The sequence below is a fragment of the Myotis davidii genome, unplaced genomic scaffold, assembly GCF_000327345.1.
Source record: "Myotis davidii unplaced genomic scaffold, ASM32734v1 scaffold89, whole genome shotgun sequence".
NCBI classification, from domain to species: domain Eukaryota; kingdom Metazoa; phylum Chordata; class Mammalia; order Chiroptera; family Vespertilionidae; genus Myotis; species Myotis davidii.
The window spans coordinates 4,118,323-4,142,305 of NW_006300372.1; the positions used below are offsets into that span (position 1 = coordinate 4,118,323).

Sequence of the window (23,983 nt, forward strand, 5' to 3'; positions counted from 1 at the left end):
TCCTGTGCAAATATACATGCACCTCCTCTCCCCCAGGTTAAAAGTACATCAGGTCCCTTCCAGGCTCCTGTAAGTCTTTCCATTTGATGAAATAAGTGAGTTTCTGCTAAATGAAAGTTTCTTTTGCTGATTTGCTCACAGTCCTCGGACTTGGCTGAGAGAGTAGCTTCCACTTCTTGCCTTTCTACCATCTGTTGGGCCTCAGTTATTAACTTCTTCAGCTGACCCCATGTTGGCACCTCAGTTCCTTGCATAGCCTTTCTTTTGTTTATTGTCTACCAGCTAGGGCTAGATGTTTAAGTTTTAACCCAGAAGTCATGCTCATGTGGATCTCTTTCCTTCTCATAAGTAGAATCATTCTAGATCATCTAATGATAACCAGTTTTGAGATAAATGCATTTGATAAGTCTGACACATGGCATTTGGTTTGTGGAAAGGGGAAATACCAGGCATTCGGGGAGAGAGCAAACAAAGCTGAGGCAGACGAGGTAACTTCAAGGAGACACTGACATTGGTTTTGATGGCATTTTATTGTTTGTTTTTTTGTTTTTGGTAAAGTGCTTATCAGACAGTCTTAAGTACTAGAAGCATATTTACCCTAGTAACAGACTTGGGCATATAGTATGTTTTTGAAAGAAATACATATGCCTAGATATTAGGGCAAATTGATTTAGCAGGCTTAAAGGGTAATAACTCTTATTTAAGATCTTTTATATCCCACAAAGGCTACCATAAAAATGTATATTTTCAGTATTTTTTTTACTGTCCTTAATAATTGTGAAATGACCATGGAAGATTCTATCTTTATGGATGGGTTTTGGTGAAGCTATTCTGAAGAATGAGGACCTAATCCTGGAGTCGTTTAGTTTATTTTTGTATCCAGCAATCCATTTCTAAGAACTTATCACAAGGGTATTACTAGGGTTGTATGCAAATGATACCTGTACATTTGCTCAGTGAAGCATGCTTTATATTTAGTGAAAAAATGGAAACAATCTAAATGCTCACAAGTACTTTGCTGCTATTAAAAACATGTTTTTAAAGAAGAGTGCCATGAGAAAATTCTCCAGATTAACTTCTAGGTTAAAAAAAATTGGAGACAATATTAAACATAAACAACAAAAAAATGAAAGTGCATTAAATTGTTAGTTCTGGGTGACAAAATTCAAGTTTTTCATTTTTTTCCTTCTAAGTGCTCTATTTTTCCAGCTTTCCAAATGAACATATATTACTTTTTAAATCAGACCTTTTATCATCACATTCACTTTTAGGTGAAGTGTCAGCATTTTTATGATGATTATAAAACCAAATTTGAGTATATGTGTTAATCTTGGGCTTTTGGTCCCAGGCACCTATATAAAAATATGTGTAAATTAAAGTATACACAAATTTAAAATATATAAAATATTTAATATACAGTGCAAGCTATATAAAACAACATGAGACATATAATACTACATACATATTTTAATAGTATATATCAGGGGTCAGCAGACTTTTTCTGTAAAGGACCAGATAGTAAATATTTTAGATTTTTGAGAACCACATAGAGTCTCTGTCACATTTTCTTTTCTTCCTTCTTTCCCCTTACCTGCCCCTTCTCCTCCCTTTTCCTTCTATGAATTTATTTTCCTTTTAAAAATATAAAAGCTATTCTTAGCTTACAGGCCATTGAAAAACAGGTGCTGGGCCTGAAGGCTGTGATTTGCAGATCCCTGACATATATTATTGTATTACTTTAAGTACCTGTTTCCTCATACCCTTAACAGCATTTGATTTTTATTTTTTCATCTTTGCCAGTTATGTGGTTGATGAATGATGATTGATACAGATTTGGCATCAGTTTCTGATCTGGGAAAGTGGCTGGCCAGATGAATTTCCTTCTGAGTAACTTCTACCTCTAAGGTTCCAAGTACTTCTAAAGTATTGCGTACTAGAGGCCCGGTGCACGAAATTCGTACATGGAGGGGGGGCGGTACCCCCAGCCCATCCGGCACCCTCTTCAATCCAGGAGCCCTCGGGGGATGTCTGACTCACAATCCTGGATGCTGGCTCCTAACTGCTCATCTGCCTGCCTGCCTGGTCGCCTCTCACTGACGACCCCCCCACCCACCGGCCTGGTTGCCCCCAACTGCCCGCCCTCTCCCCCCACTGGCCTGGTTGCCCCTCACTGCCAGCCTGGACGCCCCATGCAGCCTACTGTTTGGTTGTTTGGTCGTCCCTCACTGTCTCCCCTGCCTGCCTGGTCACCCCACACAGCCTGCTGTTCGGTCGTTTGGTCGTCCCTCACTGCCCCCCCTGCTGGCCTGATTTTCCCACTCAGCCTGCTGTTGATATTAAACCCTTATCAGATGTATCATTGGCAAATATGTTCTCCCATGCAGTGGGTTGTCTTTTAATTTTGTTGATGGTTCCCTTTGCTGTGCAAAACCTTTTTAGTTTGATGTAGTCCCATATGTTTGTTTTTCTTTTGTTGCCCTTGTCCGAGGAGATATATCAGGAAAAATATTGCTACGAGAAATGACTGAGAATTTACTGCCTGTGTTTTCACTTAGGATTTTTATGGTTTTGAGCCTAATATTGAAGTCTTGAAGTCTTTAATCCATTTTGAGTTTATTCTTCTGTATAGTGTAAGAAGGTGGTCTAGTTTCATTTTTTGCATGTATCCAATTTTCGCAGTACCAGTTATTGAATAGACTACCTTCACCTCATTGTATGTTCTTGCCTCCTTTGTCAAATATTAATTGACCATAAAGGTGTGGCTTTATTTCTGGGATCTCTATTCTATTCCTCAGAGTTTTTTTTAAATGTTTTTTTAAAAATATATTTTATTGATTTTTTACAGAGAGGGAGAGAGATAGTCAGAATCATCAATGAGGCCCTAGCCGGCTTTTTACAGAGGAAGGAAGAGGGATGGAGAGTTAGAAACGTTGATGAGAGAGAAACATTGATCAGCTGCCTCCTGCACACCCCCTACTGGGGATGTGCCTACAACCGAGGTACATGCCCTTGACCAGAATTGAACCTGGGACCTTTCAGTCCACAGGCCAATGCTCTATCCACTGAGCCAAACCAGTTAGGGCTGTTCTCAGTTTTAATGACTTAATATATGTATAGTTGTGAAATGATTACTAAGATATGTTTAGTTAACATCCATCAGCTCACATAGATATTTTTTGGGATGAGAATTTTCAATATCTACCTGATTTTTAAAAGATGGTAGATGTGTATTTGGATAGGGCCATTTTTGATACATCAGTTTAGTTATGTCTCATGGATCAAATGTTCGGTGTCAGATTATAAACAATCAATCCCATAAGAAATAATGGAGATTTTTCCTTAGATCACAGGCCAATATCGATGCAGACAATAGTTAACTGGCGATGGCGCTGGCCTAGTGTACACTGTTACAATGCAGTTATCTGAGTGTTCTGTGGAAACATTTGTCAGATGCTTCCTGAAGCTTACCAACATTTTTCTTAGAGAACCTAGAGTGAAACACCAAATTTAAAAGAACTTCTGTCACATTTTCAGGACTGAACCAAGAATTGGGGGTATTTTACAACTCAGCCCAGTTCATAAGAAAACTGTAGGAATAACTAAACTTTTCCTTTCATGAAACTTTGGGTCCCTATTCTTTTGCTTCTGTTGCGTTGTCTTTAAAATTAAACTTTTGCTTTCTCGTATTATTGGTATGTGCTAGGAAGGGGTGGGGAAAATGTTCATACTGTAGTACCAAGGAATAATTGGTAGCAGGTTTACCTTGAGTGAGGATAGTAGGTGTTTAACATTTGTTGAATGTGTAGGTGAGCTGGGGAGTACTAGTTATAGTTGTATAACATTTCAGAACAGAAAGCTTTGTCAGATATAGGTGGGGCTATAAGAGATGCCATATGATGAAAAGACAGTGTTTTAAATAGTTACATTTTTAAGGTTTCAGTCTAAATATGTAGATTAAAAAGCCAAAAGCCAATAATTGTATTAAGACAGTATTTATTTGTCCTTATGATGACTTTTCTAAGTAATTTATCACCCAGTCAAGACAGATTTTATTTACATGACAGAAAAATTAATCATGGACTATTCTGGGCAACCAGAACATATGGTCTACTAGTTAAAACAGGTTTCATTTTTTTCTAGCTCTCATTGGAGATTGTTCATAGATCCACTTTAATAGATTTTTCTCCTAGTCATTATACTTTTTAAGTAGCACACACTTTGAAGGAATCATTAGTAAATGTGAGTACACACTTTTGTGTTTTTCTAAAATCTATTTTAGGCTGCAAACCAAGGGTCAAAATTTAAAGACCGTCGGCTACAAATATCATGGCACAAGGCCAAGGTGCCTTCTGTATCCACAGAGACCGAGGAAGAAGAAGTCAAGGAGGAGGTAAATTTAATGATTGAAAATAAGAGTTGAAAAAGAAAAAAAAAGAAGAATTAGATTGTTTCTCAGTTACATTTTTTCTGACATTAAAATAAATAATATAAAATAAATATTGAATTATTGCATGAGTGCAGTTATCTGAGACTAGTCTTAAAATTTATTAAAGCATCAAAAGGCTCATAAATATAAAAAGCTTTGGGGGATTATTTTCTGGTGTAGAGAGACATTTTTATTGGCATTTGTTTGGGCTCTAGATATTTTTATTCTGGTAAATGAGGACATGGATTATATGAATAAATTAAGTTTTAGCTGATTGTTTAAGCTTTTATTCACATTCCATAAGTAGTAGATGGGAGTTTCTTTCCTTCTATGTATAGTTGGTTAAAATGTCAGTGTAAGGAAGTAAGACGTTAAGAGGGAAGGCTGGGAAAGTCAAAGACTTAAGTAATGCAAGTGCTAAATAATCAGCCTCTTAAAATATCAGAGAATTGATTCTGCTCTTTTACTACTATATTTCTAATTAGTTTATTAAAATGGACACTCATCCAACATTGCAAGTTATTCCTGATTCATCACAGTTTTGGTTTAAAAGATATCTACTATTAATGGTTGGTCAAGAGGCTTCTAACCATATGGGTAATTTTATATAACCAAAGTGGAAACATGTTCCTCTGTTAAAAAAAGAAAGAAAGAAAAATCTTGATATTTTGGGGAATATTTACAGATACTTTTACTTTGTGTAGCTTTTTATATTTTTATATAAGATTTTGAATGTCAGTGTCATGGGAAGTTAGTATATTCTCCCCTCACAAATATTCTAATATTAAAGGAAAGGTTTAGGAGTTTGAATGGTCATTTACTGCCTAATTTTTAAGTTAACGGAATAAAATTAAATTAATTTTATCAATAACATTTCATAGGTATTTTTATTTTCCCTACTAAATCTTCATATATTACTTTATTTTTCTGATGATTTTGGAATGGAAATCTTTTCCTATTTAGACTAAGAAAAGTTGAGATTATATACATAGATTGGAGCAAAACAGGTTTACTTTAACCTACTTTTATTAATTTTAATTTATTAAAACCTACTGTATTTTAATTTATTAATTATTGTATTATTTTTCCATATGAACAACAGTAAACCTACTTTTATCCCACCCAGTACATGTAAAAAAAATTGTTTTTTGTTTTTTTGCTCTGAAAAATATTTGTAAATCCAGCCTTTATATTTAGTCTGTTTGTCCTTTGTTGTAAAAAAGTATTTTATTTAACTTTCTTGTGCCACTAAGCAGATTTTACCCTCTCTTTCTTTAGGAAACAGAAACCTCAGATTTGTTTTTGCCTGATGATGATGACGAAGATGAAGATGAATATGAGTCTCGTTCATGGCGAAGATGAAATCTGAAACGAGCTGTATAATTTTTAGGAATATTTGTTTAGAAGAACAACTTTTAAAGTTATTTAAAGACGTCAATGAGCCAAAAAAAATTTTTTTTATTTTTCTTTTCAACACAGTAGATTTAAGGACAGCAAGTTTGCTATTTAAACACATCTCATAACTGTTCATGATATTAAAGCACCAAAGGCCTAGTGACTTTTACACAGTTGTGAAGATCCACAGGATGACATGGATAATCTCTAGAGCCTTATATTTCCACACCACCTGTTTTGTTGCTATTGGTGTTGGATTATGATGTAAATGACAGGGTGTTCAGAAATTTTATTTTGGATTATAATCTGCTGATAAAATTTCTTTAAATGTCAAAATTGCCTGGAATCTCTTAACTCTTAGCTATTATGGATGGGTCGTCAGACAGTAGGAGACATTTGTAATTGCAATACCCTTCTGCTTTCAAGAGTTGTCTTGGAAGAAAAGTAAATTTATTTTCATTTGTTTTTACTGAGGAGGAGCCCAATTTGTATTAAATCTAAATTTGGGGTGGGAGGTGGCTTATGTGTAGAAGTACTGTTTTAGTGTAAACCATACAAACTCTGTGTTCTTAAATGCTATAAGGTAATGGAAGCTAGCTCTATGGTATTTTCCTTCTGTCATTATATTAACTCTCCTGCACTTCTGTTGCTGCTGATCCTTTACTTTGAAATTAGTGAGTATTGGTTCAGTTGGTTTGTGTTTCTGTTTTTCTATTTTTAACATTCTCAGAATATAAAAGGTTTTCACCCATTGACCTTTTCTCAATCCCATTTTCTTTCTTCTGCCTTTTTATTACTAGGCCTGACTTACCCATTATTGAGATAAGTGATTCTTTTGGGTCACCAAAAGTCAACTCTTAATAAAAAGTTTAAACCAGCAAGCACCTTGATAAATGTTTAGATGAGAATAATGGAAGGATTTATGGGGAAAGTCAGTCACCAGCTTTTTCTTTTTTAATGCTTCAATTTAGTTAATAGTTACACAAAAGGGTTAAAAAGTGTCTGAAATTCTTTTCCTAAATTTAAACCATGATGGTGAGGTGTTTGGGTAGGGTAGGGTTGGGGTAGGGTAGGGGGATGGATATGCTAGTAATAAATGGGAGTCATAACTTGACTTTGATCAGATGACCTTATTTTTTGATAATTTTGTAGCTTGTTACTATCCATGACATATGCATCCTTCAGTAGAAAGTTTCTTTCACTGTGTGCATTTTTACTGTACACTGTATAGAGTAGAGTATCTGTTAAGTAAAATATATATGTAAATGTATGTCCTTGTGTTCTGAATGTTAGATGGAAAAACAGAGGAGTAACACTACACTGTATTGACCCCTGGGGAAATAAAATGATTAATGTACATAGGATGTCACTTTTTTAAGAGTATACACATCTATGTATTTATGTACGTGTGGTGTGAAAATTTGAAACTTCCTGTTGGCTTCAGAAAGTTCTTGGTGATCACTATATCAAGGATTTTGTTTCTTGAAGTAAGGACTGTTTCTTAAAATAGAAACTATTCACTAAGAAACTTAAAACCATCAGGACTCTAAGTTAGCTACAAGAAGTTAAATCCCACGTTCTGATTATCTCTTTTTTTCTACTTATTTTCCTGGAATGATGTGTCAAACCAGGGTCATTTTTATGTTCATTGTAACTTCCCCTTCGCAATAATAAGGACTTCCTCTTCCTAGGTTGTTATTAATATTTCTGATAACACTGAAACTAAAATAAGCTTATAAAAAGATAAAAATGTTACAGTGGGGTACCTAGAATAAGCAATCTTGCTCCTTCCTCCATCATCTCTAATGAAATTTTCTTGATGTCTGTGGCTCAGTCGGTATATATTTTGAAAGATTCATTGTGGTGAATATTTTGAGTCCTGACAGTTTAAACCTGATAGAGGGAACAAAGGATTTATATATTTTTTGTACAAAGTTTTTTCTTAAACTGTATAATTTTGTAAATAATTTGTTTGGTTTTTTTGTGTACTAAAACTACCAGCGTATAGATTTCAATAAGAATTGTTGTATTTTTGTATTTGGAAACTGAAAATTACAGTAAATTAATGGAGCTGTAAGAAAATTTTCAGTAGACTGACAGTTCAACAGAATGAGATTCCTTTTCATATGGTTTTTTTTTTTTAATCTCAAAATTGACATCTTATTACACTCTGTACAGAGAGAGTTGAGGATTTGTTTGCCTTTTTAGTTATTGGGAGAGAGGGGGGTGAAAGAGAAGAGTGTTACAGTGAAGAATAGATAGACACCTTTCCCGGTAAGATTCTTATATAAAACTGCTTTTTCAATACATCTCATATAAGATTAAAATACGTTTTAAATGTTCTAAGAATTCTAAAACATTTTTGACTCTCAAAAATGAATTCAAAATAATGAGTTAAATATAATATTAGAAATTTTAAGTTAATGTTAGCATAAAATAGTTGAATATATATATTTTTCCTTTAGGATTTTTTTATCCCCATCCTCATATCCCCAACTATTAGAATTTCTTTTTAAAAGTAAGTACCATAACTTGTTTTCTCGGCATCTTCAGTTACAGATATGACATACACCATCTGAGGCAAGCTGCATTCTTTTTAATGAATGTGACGTCTAAGTTTCTAAGTAGCTGATGACCAATCTACCTAGGTCAGCCTGGTTTATTAGTGGATTGCTGCCCAAGCTTAAAAAGGTAACCCCAGGGAATGCAGAATTTTTTTTGCATTTCTTCATGTGGGAAAGCATTGATGATAAATTGGAAAACGGTCTTGTTAGGATGAAACAAAGGTCCTACTGATGGATCATTATTTCAAAAAGAAGAAAAAAATCATGTGAAAAGGAATAGTGGTTCTTCTTATGTATAGTATGCCTGTATTATAGTTTTTACAAAATTGTGAACTTGTGTAATAGTATAATAGGAGATATTGTTGAATTTCTAACTGTTTATACATTTAAATTCATATATGTAATGTTTGTTTTATCAATTACAATCTGAATTTCTAAGAAGCATGTTGACTTTTGCAATAAAGATGCAATATGGAATGGTTCACAATCAGAAAAAAAAAAAAGAAAAGAAAAAAGATAAAAGTATTATGAATTTAAAAGAATTTGGAAAACTTATGAACCATTCCAAAAATTATAACAATCACCAAAAGAGCTGTAATTCTGGCTTGTTCTGGAAAGAAAGAAAATGTGTGTGTATGCTTGCTTATGTGTGACCGTGAGTGAGTAGTGGATATGTATGTGTGTTTTATGTTGGGTTCATGTACATGAGAGAATGCTGCTCTATGAAACTGGGTATTGAAGCCACTGGCTATGAAATACTCAGTAGAATAACTCCCTCAAAAGGATGGTCTTGGAAATGAAAAAGAAGGGGATTAGAGTATTACTTGTAAGTTAGCTTTGATAGCCATATTTCTTTGTTCTAGATGGGTCTTGGTATCCCTGATAAAAAGCACAAACAATTTTATAAAAGCAATTATTTTAATGCTACCTTGATGATATTCATTGTGCCTGCCAACCATAGGAAGGACCTTTTTCTTTTTTCTTCTTTTTTCTAAAATATATTTTTATTGATTTCAGAGAGGAAGGAAGAGGGAGAGAGAGATAGAAACATCAATGATGAGAGAGAATCATTGATTGGTTACTGTTTGCACACCCCACACTGGGGATCGGGCCCTCAACCCAGGCATGTGCCCTGACTGGGAATTGAACCCTGACCTCCTGGTTCCTAGGTCAATGCTCAGTCACTGAGCCATGCTGGCCACCTGGAAGGACATTTTTCTTAAATGGAATAGAAAGATGGGGAAAAAACACCTTGAAGAGATGACTTCTAATTGTGACCTCTAATAGTAAAGAATAACAAGAAATAATCTTACACCTTAAGGATTCGGTGGGAGGTGATGAGAAAGGAAAGTATATCACTTGGGCTCATATTTCTCATTTGAAAAATTTCTTATAAAATTCCCCTTGAAGTGATTATTCATTGTCTAAGAAGAGTCATTCTTTTAATCTCAGCCTATACAGGAAATTACTTAAGAATGGGAGTAAATTTCATTTTCAGTCTTTTCAAATAAATTTCATCTGTATTTTATGAATTTGGTAAATGGAAAATAAGCTGTGTGATCATTTGTTTTGAATAGATGAGAATTAATCCTCATCTATACAGGGTGTCCCCACACTTTAGCAGCTGATAGCTCAATTTTGAAAATGAAATGTATTTTAATTAACACTGCCTTAATAATTATTCATAGTGTATACATTTTTGGGTGACACCTTCCATGTTTATAATAATAAACATTAGTTCTGGGAAGTTTAGCGGGGATAAGCATAATTCTGAAAATAGTTACATCTGTTTAATATTAAGTCAAATATTTTACTAAAATGGACCTCTCATTAACAAATTATTGGGTTTATGTGATTTCTTAGTGATTTTGATGTAAATTATTCTAAAGCAAGGATAAATTTTGAATTATGAGTCCCAGTGTATCTATTGTATCTAATTATGTTACAGTAAACAGAAGGTATGGACATTTATGTCAACACTTGAAATGTTTGAGATGATATAGTCAGGGTTGCTTTAAACAAGGGTAGACCTGCACATTTTGTGTCATTTTAGTGTCAGATCTGTTTGAGGAGCCAAGGAGCACTGACTCGAAAATATAAGGCTATTAACTGCTATTGCATGTGCTGTGAATCACCTTCATTTATGCTAAATTTATTTTATTGCCAAGTGATCTCCTTTCTACAGGGTCTCTTACCTGGTTCTTTGATCAACCTTAGGGTAACTAAACCATCCCAGCATTCTGAGATAGGTGACTTGATACAGGTGAAATTAAGGTCAGAATAGTGTTTGATGACTGTTTGCAAGATAATTGCAGTTTGAATCTACTCTTTTCTTAGGCTACTGCAAACAGATTTTTTTTTCTCCTTTTTTTTTTTGTGTGTGGAGTTGATCATTAAGTATGATAAACGTGGCTGTTACCTTTTCTTTTTATTTATTTATATTATCTTTCTGTGAAAGAGGAGCAAGAGCTTGTCAGCTTGTTTTCCATGAAAATAAGCCTGTATTTCTTACATCCCTTCAGTTTTCTAACCACTTCATAGAGTTCTATTATTTTGATATAGTGGTCCATTTGTAATTTAAAATAATAGTTATTTTTTTATATAGAGGTACTGGTTTAGTATTTGCTCAAAATTATTCTAAATTATTTGTCAGGGAGTCCAGGTGTGGAAATAAATCTTTTTAGTTGCCTAGCCCTTTTTCTATTCTCAGTATTGCTTTGTAAAAACCTTATAAAAGTGAATGTCTTGTTAACAGTTTCCTAAAGTTCTTGTGATTCCATCTTTTCTCATTTTCCCCCAGAGAGCTCTTAGTGAAAAATATTGATGTATTTCTCCCAGTTTTAAATTAAATTAGATAATAAGGGGTAATACAGACTTTGCCCAATTATTCTGGTTTCTGGAGGATGATTTGGCCTCAGGGTGAATTCTTAGACCAAACGCTGCCTATTTATCTGTGTAAACACCTGTCCTGTATACCAGTAAACTATTGAGTTCTAGATTCTGAACTGTCCTCCAACAAGAGATTTATTTACTGTAAGATTCAAGTTTTTAACATTTTGAGCCTGTAGGGGGCTCTAGGAGACAAAATTTAGTTGGCCTTAGAGCAGTGACTGAATCCTTTTTTTCCCCCACAACAACTTACAGTAAAAATATTTTGCATTGTGATACAGTATACACACTTCCTCCAAACAAAAGTTTACCAAACAACACCCTTATTATTCAATATGCATGTGATATTACTTATTCTATTAATTTTTGGCAGGATCCACTATTTGACTTTCAAAATTGCAGTTTAAAAAACACTGGCCTATTGAGATATAGGGTAAATTGGATTTAAAAAAAATTTTTTTTATTTCCAAGAAGAAGGGAGAGAGAGAGAAACATCAGTATGAGATAATCACTGATTAGCTGCCTCCTGCATACCCCCTACTGGGGATTGAGCCCGAAACCCAGGCATGTGCCCTGACCAGGAGTCAACCCAGCAAATCAAACCAAGGAATCGAGACCTCCTGGTTCATAGGTTGATGGTCAACCACTGAACCACACTGGCTGGGCTGAATTGGATTTTTAAATCACTCTCTTCCTTGCTGTAACATCGTCAATACAAATTTGAGTGTAAAATGATGTAATTTAACGTTTTGTATTTTGCTTGGAAAAGTAGTCTAGAGTCTAAAATTAAAGGTGAAAAAATATGTATCAGTGTCTTTATTGATTACCTGATGTTCTTGAGTGTGAAGGTGTTTTTAATTTTTAAAATAGACAACTGTGAGTGACTTTAAACATGCCTGTAGTTTTATATTTTTGTCATTATTTGTTCTGGGGGAGGAAGTAGAATACTAGTATGTTGGTGTTACTTTTTATGAAATTCAAGTCAGTAAGAGTATTTGGCTTTGAGTTTTGCATTTAGAGTCACCTTAGCTATCAGCCATCAAAACTAAACCCAGTTTGATGTCTATCTCTGAGAAAATTGTACACATTTCAACCTTGTGCCATTGAATTTCACGCTTTTCAAACACATTTTCCTATAAGTTATAAGAAATAGGAAATAAAAAATAATTACCTAATCCTTGCCACTTTTCTTAATCTTGGGCAAGTGTGTTACTTGTATCTTTACATGCCTGTGCTTTTCCAGTTTCTAAAATGTAAAGAAAAAGATTAGGAACATATTGATGAGAATGTTGACATATTTTCAGAAAGCCACAGGAGGAAAACCATTAAGTCTGCAAAGTAATTAAATCAGCCCTAATAATGGAAATGTAAGTTATTTGTACATTTTAGAATGTCTATCCTCTGTCCATGTTCATTCCTTTGGGATTCTTTAAATAATAAAACCTGACTTCCTTGTATTACCATGGTACCAAGTAAAATATTTTCCACTAAACTGGTTATTTTAGGCTATTCATTAAGAAAATATATTTTCAACTAAATTGATAATTTTAAACTGTTCACTTAAAAAAAATAACTGGCATGTATTTAATGCAGAATGTGTTCCAGGAATGGCTCTGTAGTTTGCCTGAATCCTGTGTTTGCACAGCCCTTTGATGAAGTGCAACTCGATTGTTCAGCTTGGAACTGAGTTTTGGGGAGATTAAGTGGTTTTCAGAGATCACACAGCCTAGAGTGGTGGGACTCGGATTTGAACACAGATCTGACTCCAGAGCTCAGCTTTTCACCTCTGTGCTCTGCTGCTTTTAATAAAATGGAATATTACAAGTCCATAGAATGTCACTGGTCTTTTTTATTAGTGTCTGTCAAAACACTGCCATTCTGGCTCCATCTATTTCATCTGCCTTGGATTGGAACCAGGCTCCCGTAGGGAGCAACACTGTTTTTAGGTAGCATATTGGAAACCATAGCGAACAGTGTTTATATATGCTAATTTGTGGGGAAACATTTTAAAGTAATTTTCTGTGACCTCCGTAATGTACAGCCAGCCAATTTGATACATTTCACAATGATCTGGCTATATCATAACCTATGTTTATTTTATTTTCAATTTTATCTTAAATATTTTCTCTGGCAAACTGAATTATGATAATCTTGCAATATTTCTACCTTGTTTCTTTGTGTTTTTTTAATATTGCTGGTGCCTTCTTCCTTTTAACCTTGGCATTAAAAAAATCATGTTGCACATAAATAAGTTACATGCTTTTATTTAATGACGTTTTCATATAGTATACTGAATTTTCTAGGCAGAAAGTGCTGAGAATAGCAGTGTTCATTTATAGTTATGTTTATGCCATAGATTTTTTTCAAAAAATAATATATTCTCAATGAATAAAACTGGTGTTCATGTTCTATTGTTTATAGAATTATCTGACTTTTACATGTTCAGGTTTCTTACTTTAGCAATGCCATTCTAAATCCTTATGGGTTTCTAATTTTAGCTATTTTGGTAACTATAAAATGTTTATTGACTCCTAATGGTATGGTAGTAATTGTCATCTCAAAAAAAAAGATGTAAGCACCCTTGGAGAAAGGGGGCTTTTTATTCTTTGACAACCCATGAGAAAATAGGTATGTTCTAGTAATACAACAGAGAAAGACTTTTACTCTTGACAAAATTTAGTAGCCATTGGGAATATTTCCAATATGGTAACTGTGTCAGGAAAATTGCTGAGACAAAATGATTATAACATTCTGGTTACAGTACATGCTTTAGAAAGATGTTTACCCCTAAAATTTGGAATGTGTCATTGAAAAATATTTTGCTGTCATCAAATGCTAAAAATAATGTGTGCCGTTCTTAAAGCATTATCAACATGTTTTTCCTTTGAAATACTAAAGATGGGGAAAAATTTTACACATAGAACTTAATTTCTTAGAATCATAATTTTATATTTTTTGAAAAATTTTTGCCAATGACTAAAGCACTTCTCTCCCTGTGATTTATTTAAATCCTAATAAATTATACATTTCTGCACTTTAGCCATTCATGTGAAAATTATTTAGAGTTATCTCAATAGAACGGTGCTGTGAGGTCTCCTAAGGCCCCAAGGATGTCAAAGTTTCCTCCACTCTTAGTTTTACTTTTTCAAATGACTATTAATTGATAAATCAGATAAAGCTGAAGAAAAGTGTAAAAGATTGAAGTGAACAATTAAAATCTACTTAGAGGCGAGAACTTATTTATGTAAGGGCCCTATTTTTATGGCAAGCTTCTGTGCTGAATTCCTAATATTTTGGAAAGCTATTTGTGAGTTTTAGGTACTTATCAGTTTCTCAGAAATTGGCCATTATCTTGAAGAAAAAAAAATAAAATAGAACCTAACTGGTATATTCAGACATGTTCAGAAAACGGTGAACATTGTCTATAGAAACAGTACACAGCATATTTTGATTCTCCTTTTTACAACCCAGGATTGTCTTTTCATTTTGAGATTCGACTGTATTCACTGGTGATGGTTTTATGCTTCATGGACATAAAGTGGGAGAAATGGTTACAGTAGCTGTTTTCACTTGTTTTTCTTTGTGGTGATGAGAGTCCGAATCCACAGAAAATTTGCACACTTAAAATACGAGAAAAGTGCAGAGAGTTTTGATTCTGTTCAACATTTTAGTAGGGCTGTCATTGACCATTTTTGCCCAGAAACATGATTTTGGGTGTGTACGTGCCATAAATAAATTAAAACATAGATCAGATGGTAAAATATTCCACACACAGAAGCCCTGAGTAACTCTTGAGTAACTGACTTGAAGAACCAGCAGTGGAAATATAAAACAATCCATCTCTGCCTTTTATTTAGTTAATTACAGAGGAAGGGAGAGGGATAGAGAGTTTAGAAACATTGATGAGAGAGAAGCATTGGTCAGCTGCCTCCTGCACACTCCTTTACTGGGAATGTGCCCACTACGATTGGAACTGGGACCCTTCAGTCCGCAGGCCGACGCTCTATATCCACTGAGCCAAACCGGTTAGGGTTCACCAGTCATTTTTAATGGTGTTAAGAAATGATTGTAAACTTGGAAAAGGAATTGTGAAGACTTATTATTTCCCAATATATTCCCCATAAGTTTTTTTTTCTAGTTTAAATCTTAAGCATAGTACCATTTTTGTGTAGTTTTTTTTTAAAAATCATCACCCAAGGATATGTGTTTTTAAAAATATATTTTTTTAATTGATTTCAGAGAAGAAGGGAGAGAGAGAGAGAAACATCAATGATGAGAGAGAATCATTGATTGGCTGCCTCCTGCATGTCCCCCACTGGGGATCAAGCCCAAACCTGGGCACGTGCCCTGACAGGGAACCGGACTGTGACCTCCTGGTTCCTAGGTCGAGGCTCAACCACTGAGCCATGCCAACCAGAGAGGATATGTGTTTTTTTAAAATAATTTTAGAGAGGAAGGGTGAGGGAGAAAGAGAAACATAGATGTGAGAGAGAAACATCAATTGGTTGCCTTCTGCCCTAACCAGAGATCAAACCCACAACCTGTGTATGTGCACTGAATGGGATCTAACCCACAACCCTTCCGTACACAGGATGATGTTCCAACCAACTGAGCTACACCAGCCAGGGCTGTGTAGTACTTTTAATGTCAGTATTCCCAGTTTGAAAGAGGGATGACCCACAGGTCTGATGCAGGTAGCTCATCTCCCGCAACTGGGCCATTCCCCAGCCATATGGTTAAAATAACATTGTCTCCCATTTCAATGCTCTTTATGTGATCCACTGTGCTGCATGTTTTCAAACATTATTATTTATTCATTTCAACAGCTCTGTGAGGTATCCTAAGATTTTCCCCTTTCTGTGCAAGGGGAAACTGAGGCACAGTTTATAGTCTCAAGTCAAAGCCAATATTTGAAGTCCCCTTATTTTTGACTTCAGAGTAAGTCTTTTAACCATTGCTTGATACTGTGTTCACATCCCAATTCTAGCTACCTATGTGAGCTGGGGTTAATTAGTCTTTTGAATGCTCAGTTTACTCCTATAAAATGAGTATTATAATATTAGTGCCCATTTAATGTTCACAGAATTGCAATAAGCATTATGTGAGTTAATGTTTCTGAAAATACTTTGTGAAATGTAATCCACTATTAGCAGACCACCTAATCACCATCGAATTGTCTGAATGGAGTTATTCTTACCTACAATGGAATTTTCTACATGGACTATTAAATCTTGTGGAACTGCTTAAATGTGTTTAGCAAAATGTTGGAGAAAAGAGGAAGGAATACTTCATACCTGAGTTTGCACTTTTATGTTTCTTTAATATGCCACATTAATCAACTAGATAGAAGACAACTAGACTCTAGGTAAAGACATTTTTCTAGTCCTTAGCAATTGAAAATGTATATATTACATCTAGCCATGAAGTGAGTCCAGTCACAAGTCACTCACTGCAGATGGTTGAAGCGGGTCTCTTTCCTGACTAGATTCCTCTTACCAGCCTCCCACAGAAGAACATAAGTATTTTTTACATACTTATGTAGTATGCTACAGAAAAGCATAAATATTTCCCAAAGTCTCAAGCCCTTTGACCTGGGATTTTACTTAACAGACATATTTCAGAATCACCCTCCCTGGCTGTTCTGCTTGTCATCTAATCTGCTCTAGTCTGACATATCCTATATTGTGAATCTCTGAGTATGTAAAAAGAGATTTTTTCCTTGCCTTAACAATTCTGTACAGTGTACTTGTATATATTGGTTTATGTACACTGGTCAGTGAATTATGCTTTAGGATGTGGCCATTGCGAAACAATAGTAAAATTGAAACTATTTTGCATTCACGATCTATTGGGGTGACACTAGAATTAGCTATTAAGTAGATATATTAGTAACATGTATGTGAAGTAACTACACAAAGTGCATGGATTTTATGATTCTAGATAAAAAAGCAGAAAAAGTAGTTAAAAGCAAGCTGCCATTTTCTCCATCTTTATAAAATTATTCAAAGATACATGCTGTGAAAAGAATCATGCTCTTAAAACTATTAAGGATTTTTTTTTGTCGGTTCTATAATAACCATTTAAGCAATTTAGTGATCTATTAAAATTCTGGAAGATAAAAAAGTTTGAAACACTCAAAAATAGACACACATTTTGTCCGGAAAGGATGGAATCTTTCCTGTGCTCATTTCCCCCTCCTCACTTCTAGCTCACTCCACTGACCAGAGGGAAACTTTCTTCTTTGAGACTGTTTTTATATATCTACTAGAGGCCCAGTGCACGAATTCATGCACAGTGGGATCCCTCGACCTGGCTGGCAATTGGGGCCAGAGGGAGGGACTGCAAGAAGTTGGCTGTGGGAGTGCACTGACCACCAGGGGGCAGCTTCTGCATTGAGCACCTGCCCCCTGTGGTCAGTGTGTCATCACAGCGACTGGTTGACTGGTCACTTAGGCTTTTATATATATAGATTTGACACTTCATCTCTCTATGCATAAAACTGCAAGACTTTTCTTTTTTAAAACCCATTCCCTGTAGCAAAGGATTTCCCTTTCCGAAGGAAGGAGGCTGTGGCCACATGATTCCCTCAGGAATGGCCAGGGGCACTATGCTTAGTTCTTCTTTGTTTTCTGCCTTATTCTTTCTTACTGTTGGAGTGATTAACTTAATGTGACTACCCAGAAGCCAGAGGCGAAATTGCATTTCAAATTTTAAAAAATCAAGCTGAGGTAACAGATGTGAAATTTTTGAAAATGGCTTTATCTGGTCTGGATCTGGAACATTAGGTGAACAGGTTTTTTCCACTGTCATGAATATACCTGTGGACTCCATTCTAACTATACTGTAACCCAAAAGGGAAGCACCTGCAGGGGAAAAACATACAAGCCCATCTTATAACCAACACACTGCTTTTTTCAGGCAACAAACCTGGGGTAACAGATTACATGGGAGTTTGGGGCTTTTGTATAGGAAAAGATCACTTACTCTAGTCAGTCTATGCATTGGTAGTAATAACAAAAATCAACTTACAGATTTTTGAAGAACATTTTTAAAGAGCATTGAATCAGAAACATGAGTGTCATCTACTGGTTCGTTTCAGGAAGATATTAAATTATAAACACAGAGGAGACATCCTTGCCATTTTGCCCCATATGAGTTGATTTTGCATTACCTAATAAGGCTACTAAGCTCAGGTTTTTAATAAGAATTATCTCCTGAGCAATAAGAGGCTGGCAACACAGGGAAGAAGAGAGATTCTGGAATAGCTATTTAATTTTCTTCCTTTCTCCCACTAGCTGGTGTAATTGTTATTGCAATACATTCTATAGGTATTTTAGTAATGGGTACAATTACAGAGGTTGCTTTTTTAAAAATATGTATTTTTTATTTATTTCAGAGAGGATGGGAGAGAGATAGAATCATCAATGATGAGAGAGGATTACTTTTTCCCCCCACATTTCAACACATATTTCTTCTTATGCAGTTTAAGCTGAGAATGCCATGTAAATGCGTCACTGTGAAATGCAGCAATTTAATTTTTTTCCAATCAAAATAAGAAACAATTCAGTATGATCTTATTTCTATTAACTTTTGAAGGTTTACAGCAGTTAAAGTATTTTTGCTTCTATGTATGAAGGTTAAAAAACCATTTTTTTTCCATAAAATAAAAGAGCAACCAATTTCACCATTGAGTAAAAGTAAAAACTGGGATTCTTGTTTAAATTAGTCCAAAGTGGCATTTAGGAACTTAGTTGTAGGCTGCTGCTGCGCTGACACCATGACAAACCAAAGTGCAGGGTTTGGTCTGGTTTTGTTTCCGTTTTCTTTTCAGTATCCAATGCTCATGGATTAAGTTCTGGAAATGTTCCAATTGTAAGGCAGGGATCTGTTTGGATTCCACCACGGGCATGCTCCTTGGGTTGGATGCTGGAGGGTGAGGCACATTTTGCTGGACCCATGTCGACTACCTAGTAGTCATCAAGGTCAAAAAAGTTCTTTTCCTTGGGATTCAATTCCCTGGAAATCTACTTGGTACTGCAAGATACCTCCAATTCCTTTCACAAATTGGGATCCTCCTTGTGACTTGACTGTGACCACTTCCAATGTAGCTCCAAATTTTTTAAGTTTATTAGCAAAACCACTCCAGCAAGGGCATGCTCTCAATTAGTTCATATTCTTGTTCTGTCTCTTTGTCTGTGAAATGAGATTTATCCTTCTCTTGTTCTGGAGTTATATAGAGAATTTTCTCCTCTTCTGTGCCTTGGCAATGAAGGATGTATCTCATTATATCCAGATTTTCGTAGACTATTAGAATTTCTACAGCCTTTAGTGTATCTTCAACTCCAAAACAGTACTTGCCTGTATCCTGGCTGATTTCATCGAAGTATCATCCTATGACTTTCTTCTTTTGAATGAATTTCACGTTGGAGAGGACTTCAGTAGATAACTCAATAGCTTGGTTGAATTCATTTTCACCACCATAGGATATATCAACTAATTTTAAAACTTTCGATTGCAAATTCTGATCAAATATATGAGATTGACTTAATTCAGTTTTAGAGTCAGCAGATCCAGCTAAAACGAGACCAGCCACATTCACTTTGTCCCAGAAATAAACAGCTGCTCAGCAGTCTCAGCTACTTTCTGAACATAGTTATGTTGCTTTTCCATTCTTTAAATGGGCCAAACGCAAGGCTGACTGACCTCTACCACGTTTCTTTGGGAGATCCACAGTGCATTTGTGCAGGACTTCTCTCGTGTTTCCTTGGAGTGTGCCAAAAAGTGCGCCACTACCATCCATTACAATGAAGCCAAATTTGCTGTCATCTGAAAGTAGTGCTGTAAGAGTCTCTGTATGGAATTTGTTGTCAGACAGATACAATGATGTATTTTATTAATTGGTTTGAAAGGTCCAAAGTCAATGTTGACTTTCTTTTCCTTCTTGTGTTATAATTGTACCATAGTACACAACCAGTCCTTTTGGAGATACTTGGTTATAAAGTTTGAATCTTTGTTGTACAGATGTAATGGCTCCCAGGACTGAAAGGCTGTTTACTCGTGACTTAATGTTAGACGCAGTTCCAAACTCATCTGCTAACATTTTTGCCACTCGTGAAATCTGGTCTTCGGGAGGAATGATCAATGATACCATGCTTGTGCCATTGCTTGGTTGCAGGCTCCTCCCTGGCCTGGGCCCTGGTTGGGGCTTGTGTAGGAGGCAACCAATCGATGTGTTTCTCTCACATCGATGTTTCTCTCTGTCTTTCCTCCTTCCACTCTCCCTGCAGGCTGCCTCCAAACTTTTAATCAGCTTCTTGATCTTCCAGATCTCCACATTCCTATCCACAGCATTGGGGTTGTCTGCCATCTTCTCATGTCCTTCTCCCTCAAGAGAGAATTATTGATCGGCTGCTTCTTGCATACCCCATACTGAGGATTGAGCTTGTAACCTGAGCATGTACCCTGACCTGGAATGGAACCGTGACCTCCTCGTTCATAGGTTGACACTCAACCACTGAGTCACAGCTGCTGGGCAAAGAGGTTGCTTTTTAAAGGTGATAATAGTATCTGTCCTAAAGTAAAAATGCCCAAGCCAAAGTTGGTGCGGATCAGTTAAATAAGAGTAGTCTGGAAATTGTCATTTTGAATACCTTCATAAGCAAATTAGAAAACGTGTGCTGTGAAGTGGTACAAAACACATCACTAGTTTGGTAATCAGCAAGCTATCTCACCTTTTTTCATGTTTTTGTTTATTAAGTGTTTGTGATTCTGCTTCAGATTAATTGCATTCTGCTCTGTGAGAGTTTATGTGTTTTTACAGATCACATAGCACGTAAGCATGTGTTTCGGGTCAGCAGTGTGTGCAGAGGGACATAGAAACATGACCAGTGTGGGTAGAAAGTCCTAAATATGAGGTTGCCACACATCGTGGCTGTTTGAATTCACTTGGTCTCTGTACAGAAAGCAGCGCCAGTTACATGGGCTGACAGGCTGTGTGTTGTTTAATAAAACATGGAAGTGACAGAAAGCTTTGGCTGCACATTGGGTTTGATTTTGTTGGTGCAGCTAATGGCATGGACGCCTTGCTCAGCCCCTGTCTATTTTGCCCCCTTTTGAGAGCTTGATTTTAGGTAGTAGGCTCTCCTCCCTTTGTGGTATTTCTATTTTAATTTCACACCCTAACAACCGGTCCAGAGATGCAAAAGTAGTATTGCAGGGGTGATGGACCGCAGGAAGGATGGAGATACTAAAGGAATCTATTGTTCTTGTGTTGTTTCATATCTATTTCCTCTTCTGAATCTTATGAGTCCTTGAATGAAGCCATCCCAGGTGAGCAGGCACAGAGGAAAACCTACAGAGGCACTGAAGAGAGATGGATGGTGGAGTGCGAGTGGATTCATGCCAGTGAGAGGCTCTTGCTTCAAAGAAAAGATGGTCCGTCTGGCCCATAGGAGAACATGCCTTTGGTCTGCTGCAGATCATGGTAAGTAATGCATATCTCATGAGTGCATTGTACTAGCTACTGAAAATAGCCCCCTCCCCCCGATTATTTTCTGGTAACTAAAGCAATATTTCAAGCACATGTGCCAACCATCCATCAGTTGGCACGCACTCACTCCAGACTCCTGCAGAGATTAGCAGGATGCCGGTTTATGCACCAGCATTATAACTGCCTCTTCTCTCCTTGCGAGGAAGCATTAGAGTGAGGGAGAGTGACTTCATTACAGGGGATAACCTCAAGTCCACCCTAACTTATGACAACGGATCTTTCATAAATGTTGACACTCTTTAAATCTAGGACATGATGCGAGACATGTCACAGGGTGTTGAGAATCCTTGCCTTTGAATAGTAGCTCCAAAATCTAACTGAACACCAGAAGGTTCCTAGGAAACTTTTAAAAATACTGGTGCCGAAGCTGGTTTGGCTCAGTGGATAGAGCGTCGGCGTGCGGACTGAAGGGTCCCAGGTTCGATTCCGGTCAAGGGCATGTACCTGGGTTGCGGGCACATCCCCAGTGGGGGATGTGCAGGAGGCAGCTGATCGATGTTTCTCTCTCATCGATGTTTCTAACTCTCTATCTCTCTCCCTTCTTCTCTGTAAAAAATCAATAAAATATATTAAAAAAAATACTGGTTACTGCCCTGGCCTGTGTGGCTCTGTTGGTTGGTTGTCGTCCCATGCACCAAAAGCTTGCTGGTTCTGTTCCTGGCCAGGGCACATGCCTGGGTTTTGGGCTTGATTCCCAGTGTGTGTGTGTGCAGGAGGTCGGGGGGGCGGGGGGTGGCGGGGCGGTGAGGCATTTGGGAGACAGCTGACCAATGTTTCCCTCTCACATTGATGTTTCTCTCCCGCTTCCTTCCTCTCTATCTAAGAATCATTTTTTAAAAAAATACAGGTTACTTAGTCCCAGCTATGAAGATTCTAATTCAGTAGTCCTATAGAGGGGCTCAAGTATACACACAGACACATGCACACATGCACATACATATGCACACAGTATATGAATATTATATATATATATTCCCCAGGTGGTTCTGGCATGTAGCATGAGAAGTGCTTCCCAGGATCCCTCCAGGTAATTGATGACACGTAATTCAGCAGGCTGGGCGTTGGTGACTTTCCCAAAGAGGAGTCCTCCCTTGTGACTCTTTGGATACAAGGTGTGAGAGCTACAAGCCTTTGAAAGGATCTGCTTCTCAGACTCCAACGTGAGTCAGGAGAGCGCATGGGAAAGGATGGGGTTAGCAACCCGGCCTCCAACAGCTCCCACTTGAGCCAATATGTTGATACAACCATCCTGTAAACCTTCCTTGGGACATGAAGGGAATTGTGTTCCCTTCAAAGGCTCAGGAGAAATATCATGAGTGAGACTATGAGCTAGGAGGCGAGATGGAGCCTGTTGCTGTCATTCTGTCCCCAAAGCCAGGGCTGCACAGAACATGAATTCTATGTAAAATACCCAGCACTGTCGTACTCACAAATAGACCAAAACAAAGCTGTCTTCAAAATAATATAACTCACAAAACCTGAGCATATATTTCCCGTTGTCCTAAGAGCTCATTTATAACCTTTTAAGATGGGTCCTCTTAGTATCTTGTTTTGCCAATGAGGAAATTGAGGTTCTGAGGTTAATTTGCTCATGTTACAAAGTAAGTGGAAGAGCCGGGATTTAAATCCAGACAGTCTGGTTCTCAGACATGGCCCTACTTTAACTGCTACCCTGTATAACAGATCACAGAACTGCAGGGGGCTGTTTTCACAGAACCCTTGCAACTCAAAGGAACCAACGAAGTTTATGCTGACCAAATTTGTATGAGGCAAAAATGAAAGTTTGAATCATTTCAAATTTGTATATGATGATTTCAAAATTTACAATCTTACCACTTATTTAACTTCCGGGAAAGAAGCTGAGTTTAGAATGATTATGGAGCCCTGGCTGGGTTGCTCAGTTCGTTAGAGCATCGCCCTGATATGCCAAGGTTGTGGGTTCGATCTTGGATCAGAGCACATACAAGAATCACCAGTAAATGTATAAATAAGTGGAATAACAAATTGAGACATCTCTCTCTCTCTCTCTCTCTCTCTCCTTACCTTTCTCAAATCAATAACAAATTTAGAATGCTTATGAAAAATAGGCAGCTTTCTAAGTGCTGTTTTAAAGATTAGCCATCTCATTCTTTTTGTTTTCTACCATTAGTTTTAGCTTTT

General features: G+C 36.5%; 1 protein-coding gene and 1 pseudogene across 6 annotated transcripts in view; one reads left to right on the forward strand and one right to left on the reverse strand.

Annotated features, from left to right (window-relative positions):
* Window positions 1-8,968, forward strand: part of RBM27 (RNA binding motif protein 27) — a 68,888-nt gene extending 59,920 nt beyond the window's left edge. For 5 of the 6 annotated variants that reach the window (XM_006777008.2, XM_006777005.2, XM_015572633.1 and 2 more), the window contains 2 exons: window positions 4,280-4,390; window positions 5,705-8,968. In XM_006777008.2, the coding sequence (XP_006777071.1) occupies window positions 4,280-4,390; window positions 5,705-5,788 (195 nt within the window). In that variant the 3' untranslated portion in view covers window positions 5,789-8,968. The remainder of the gene's footprint in view (window positions 1-4,279; window positions 4,391-5,704) is intronic. The other variant, XM_015572632.1, reaches the window with a different exon arrangement.
* Window positions 8,969-18,922: 9,954 nt separating this feature from the next.
* LOC102771700 lies at window positions 18,923-20,677 on the reverse strand (annotated as a pseudogene).
* Window positions 20,678-23,983: the final 3,306 nt, after the last annotated feature.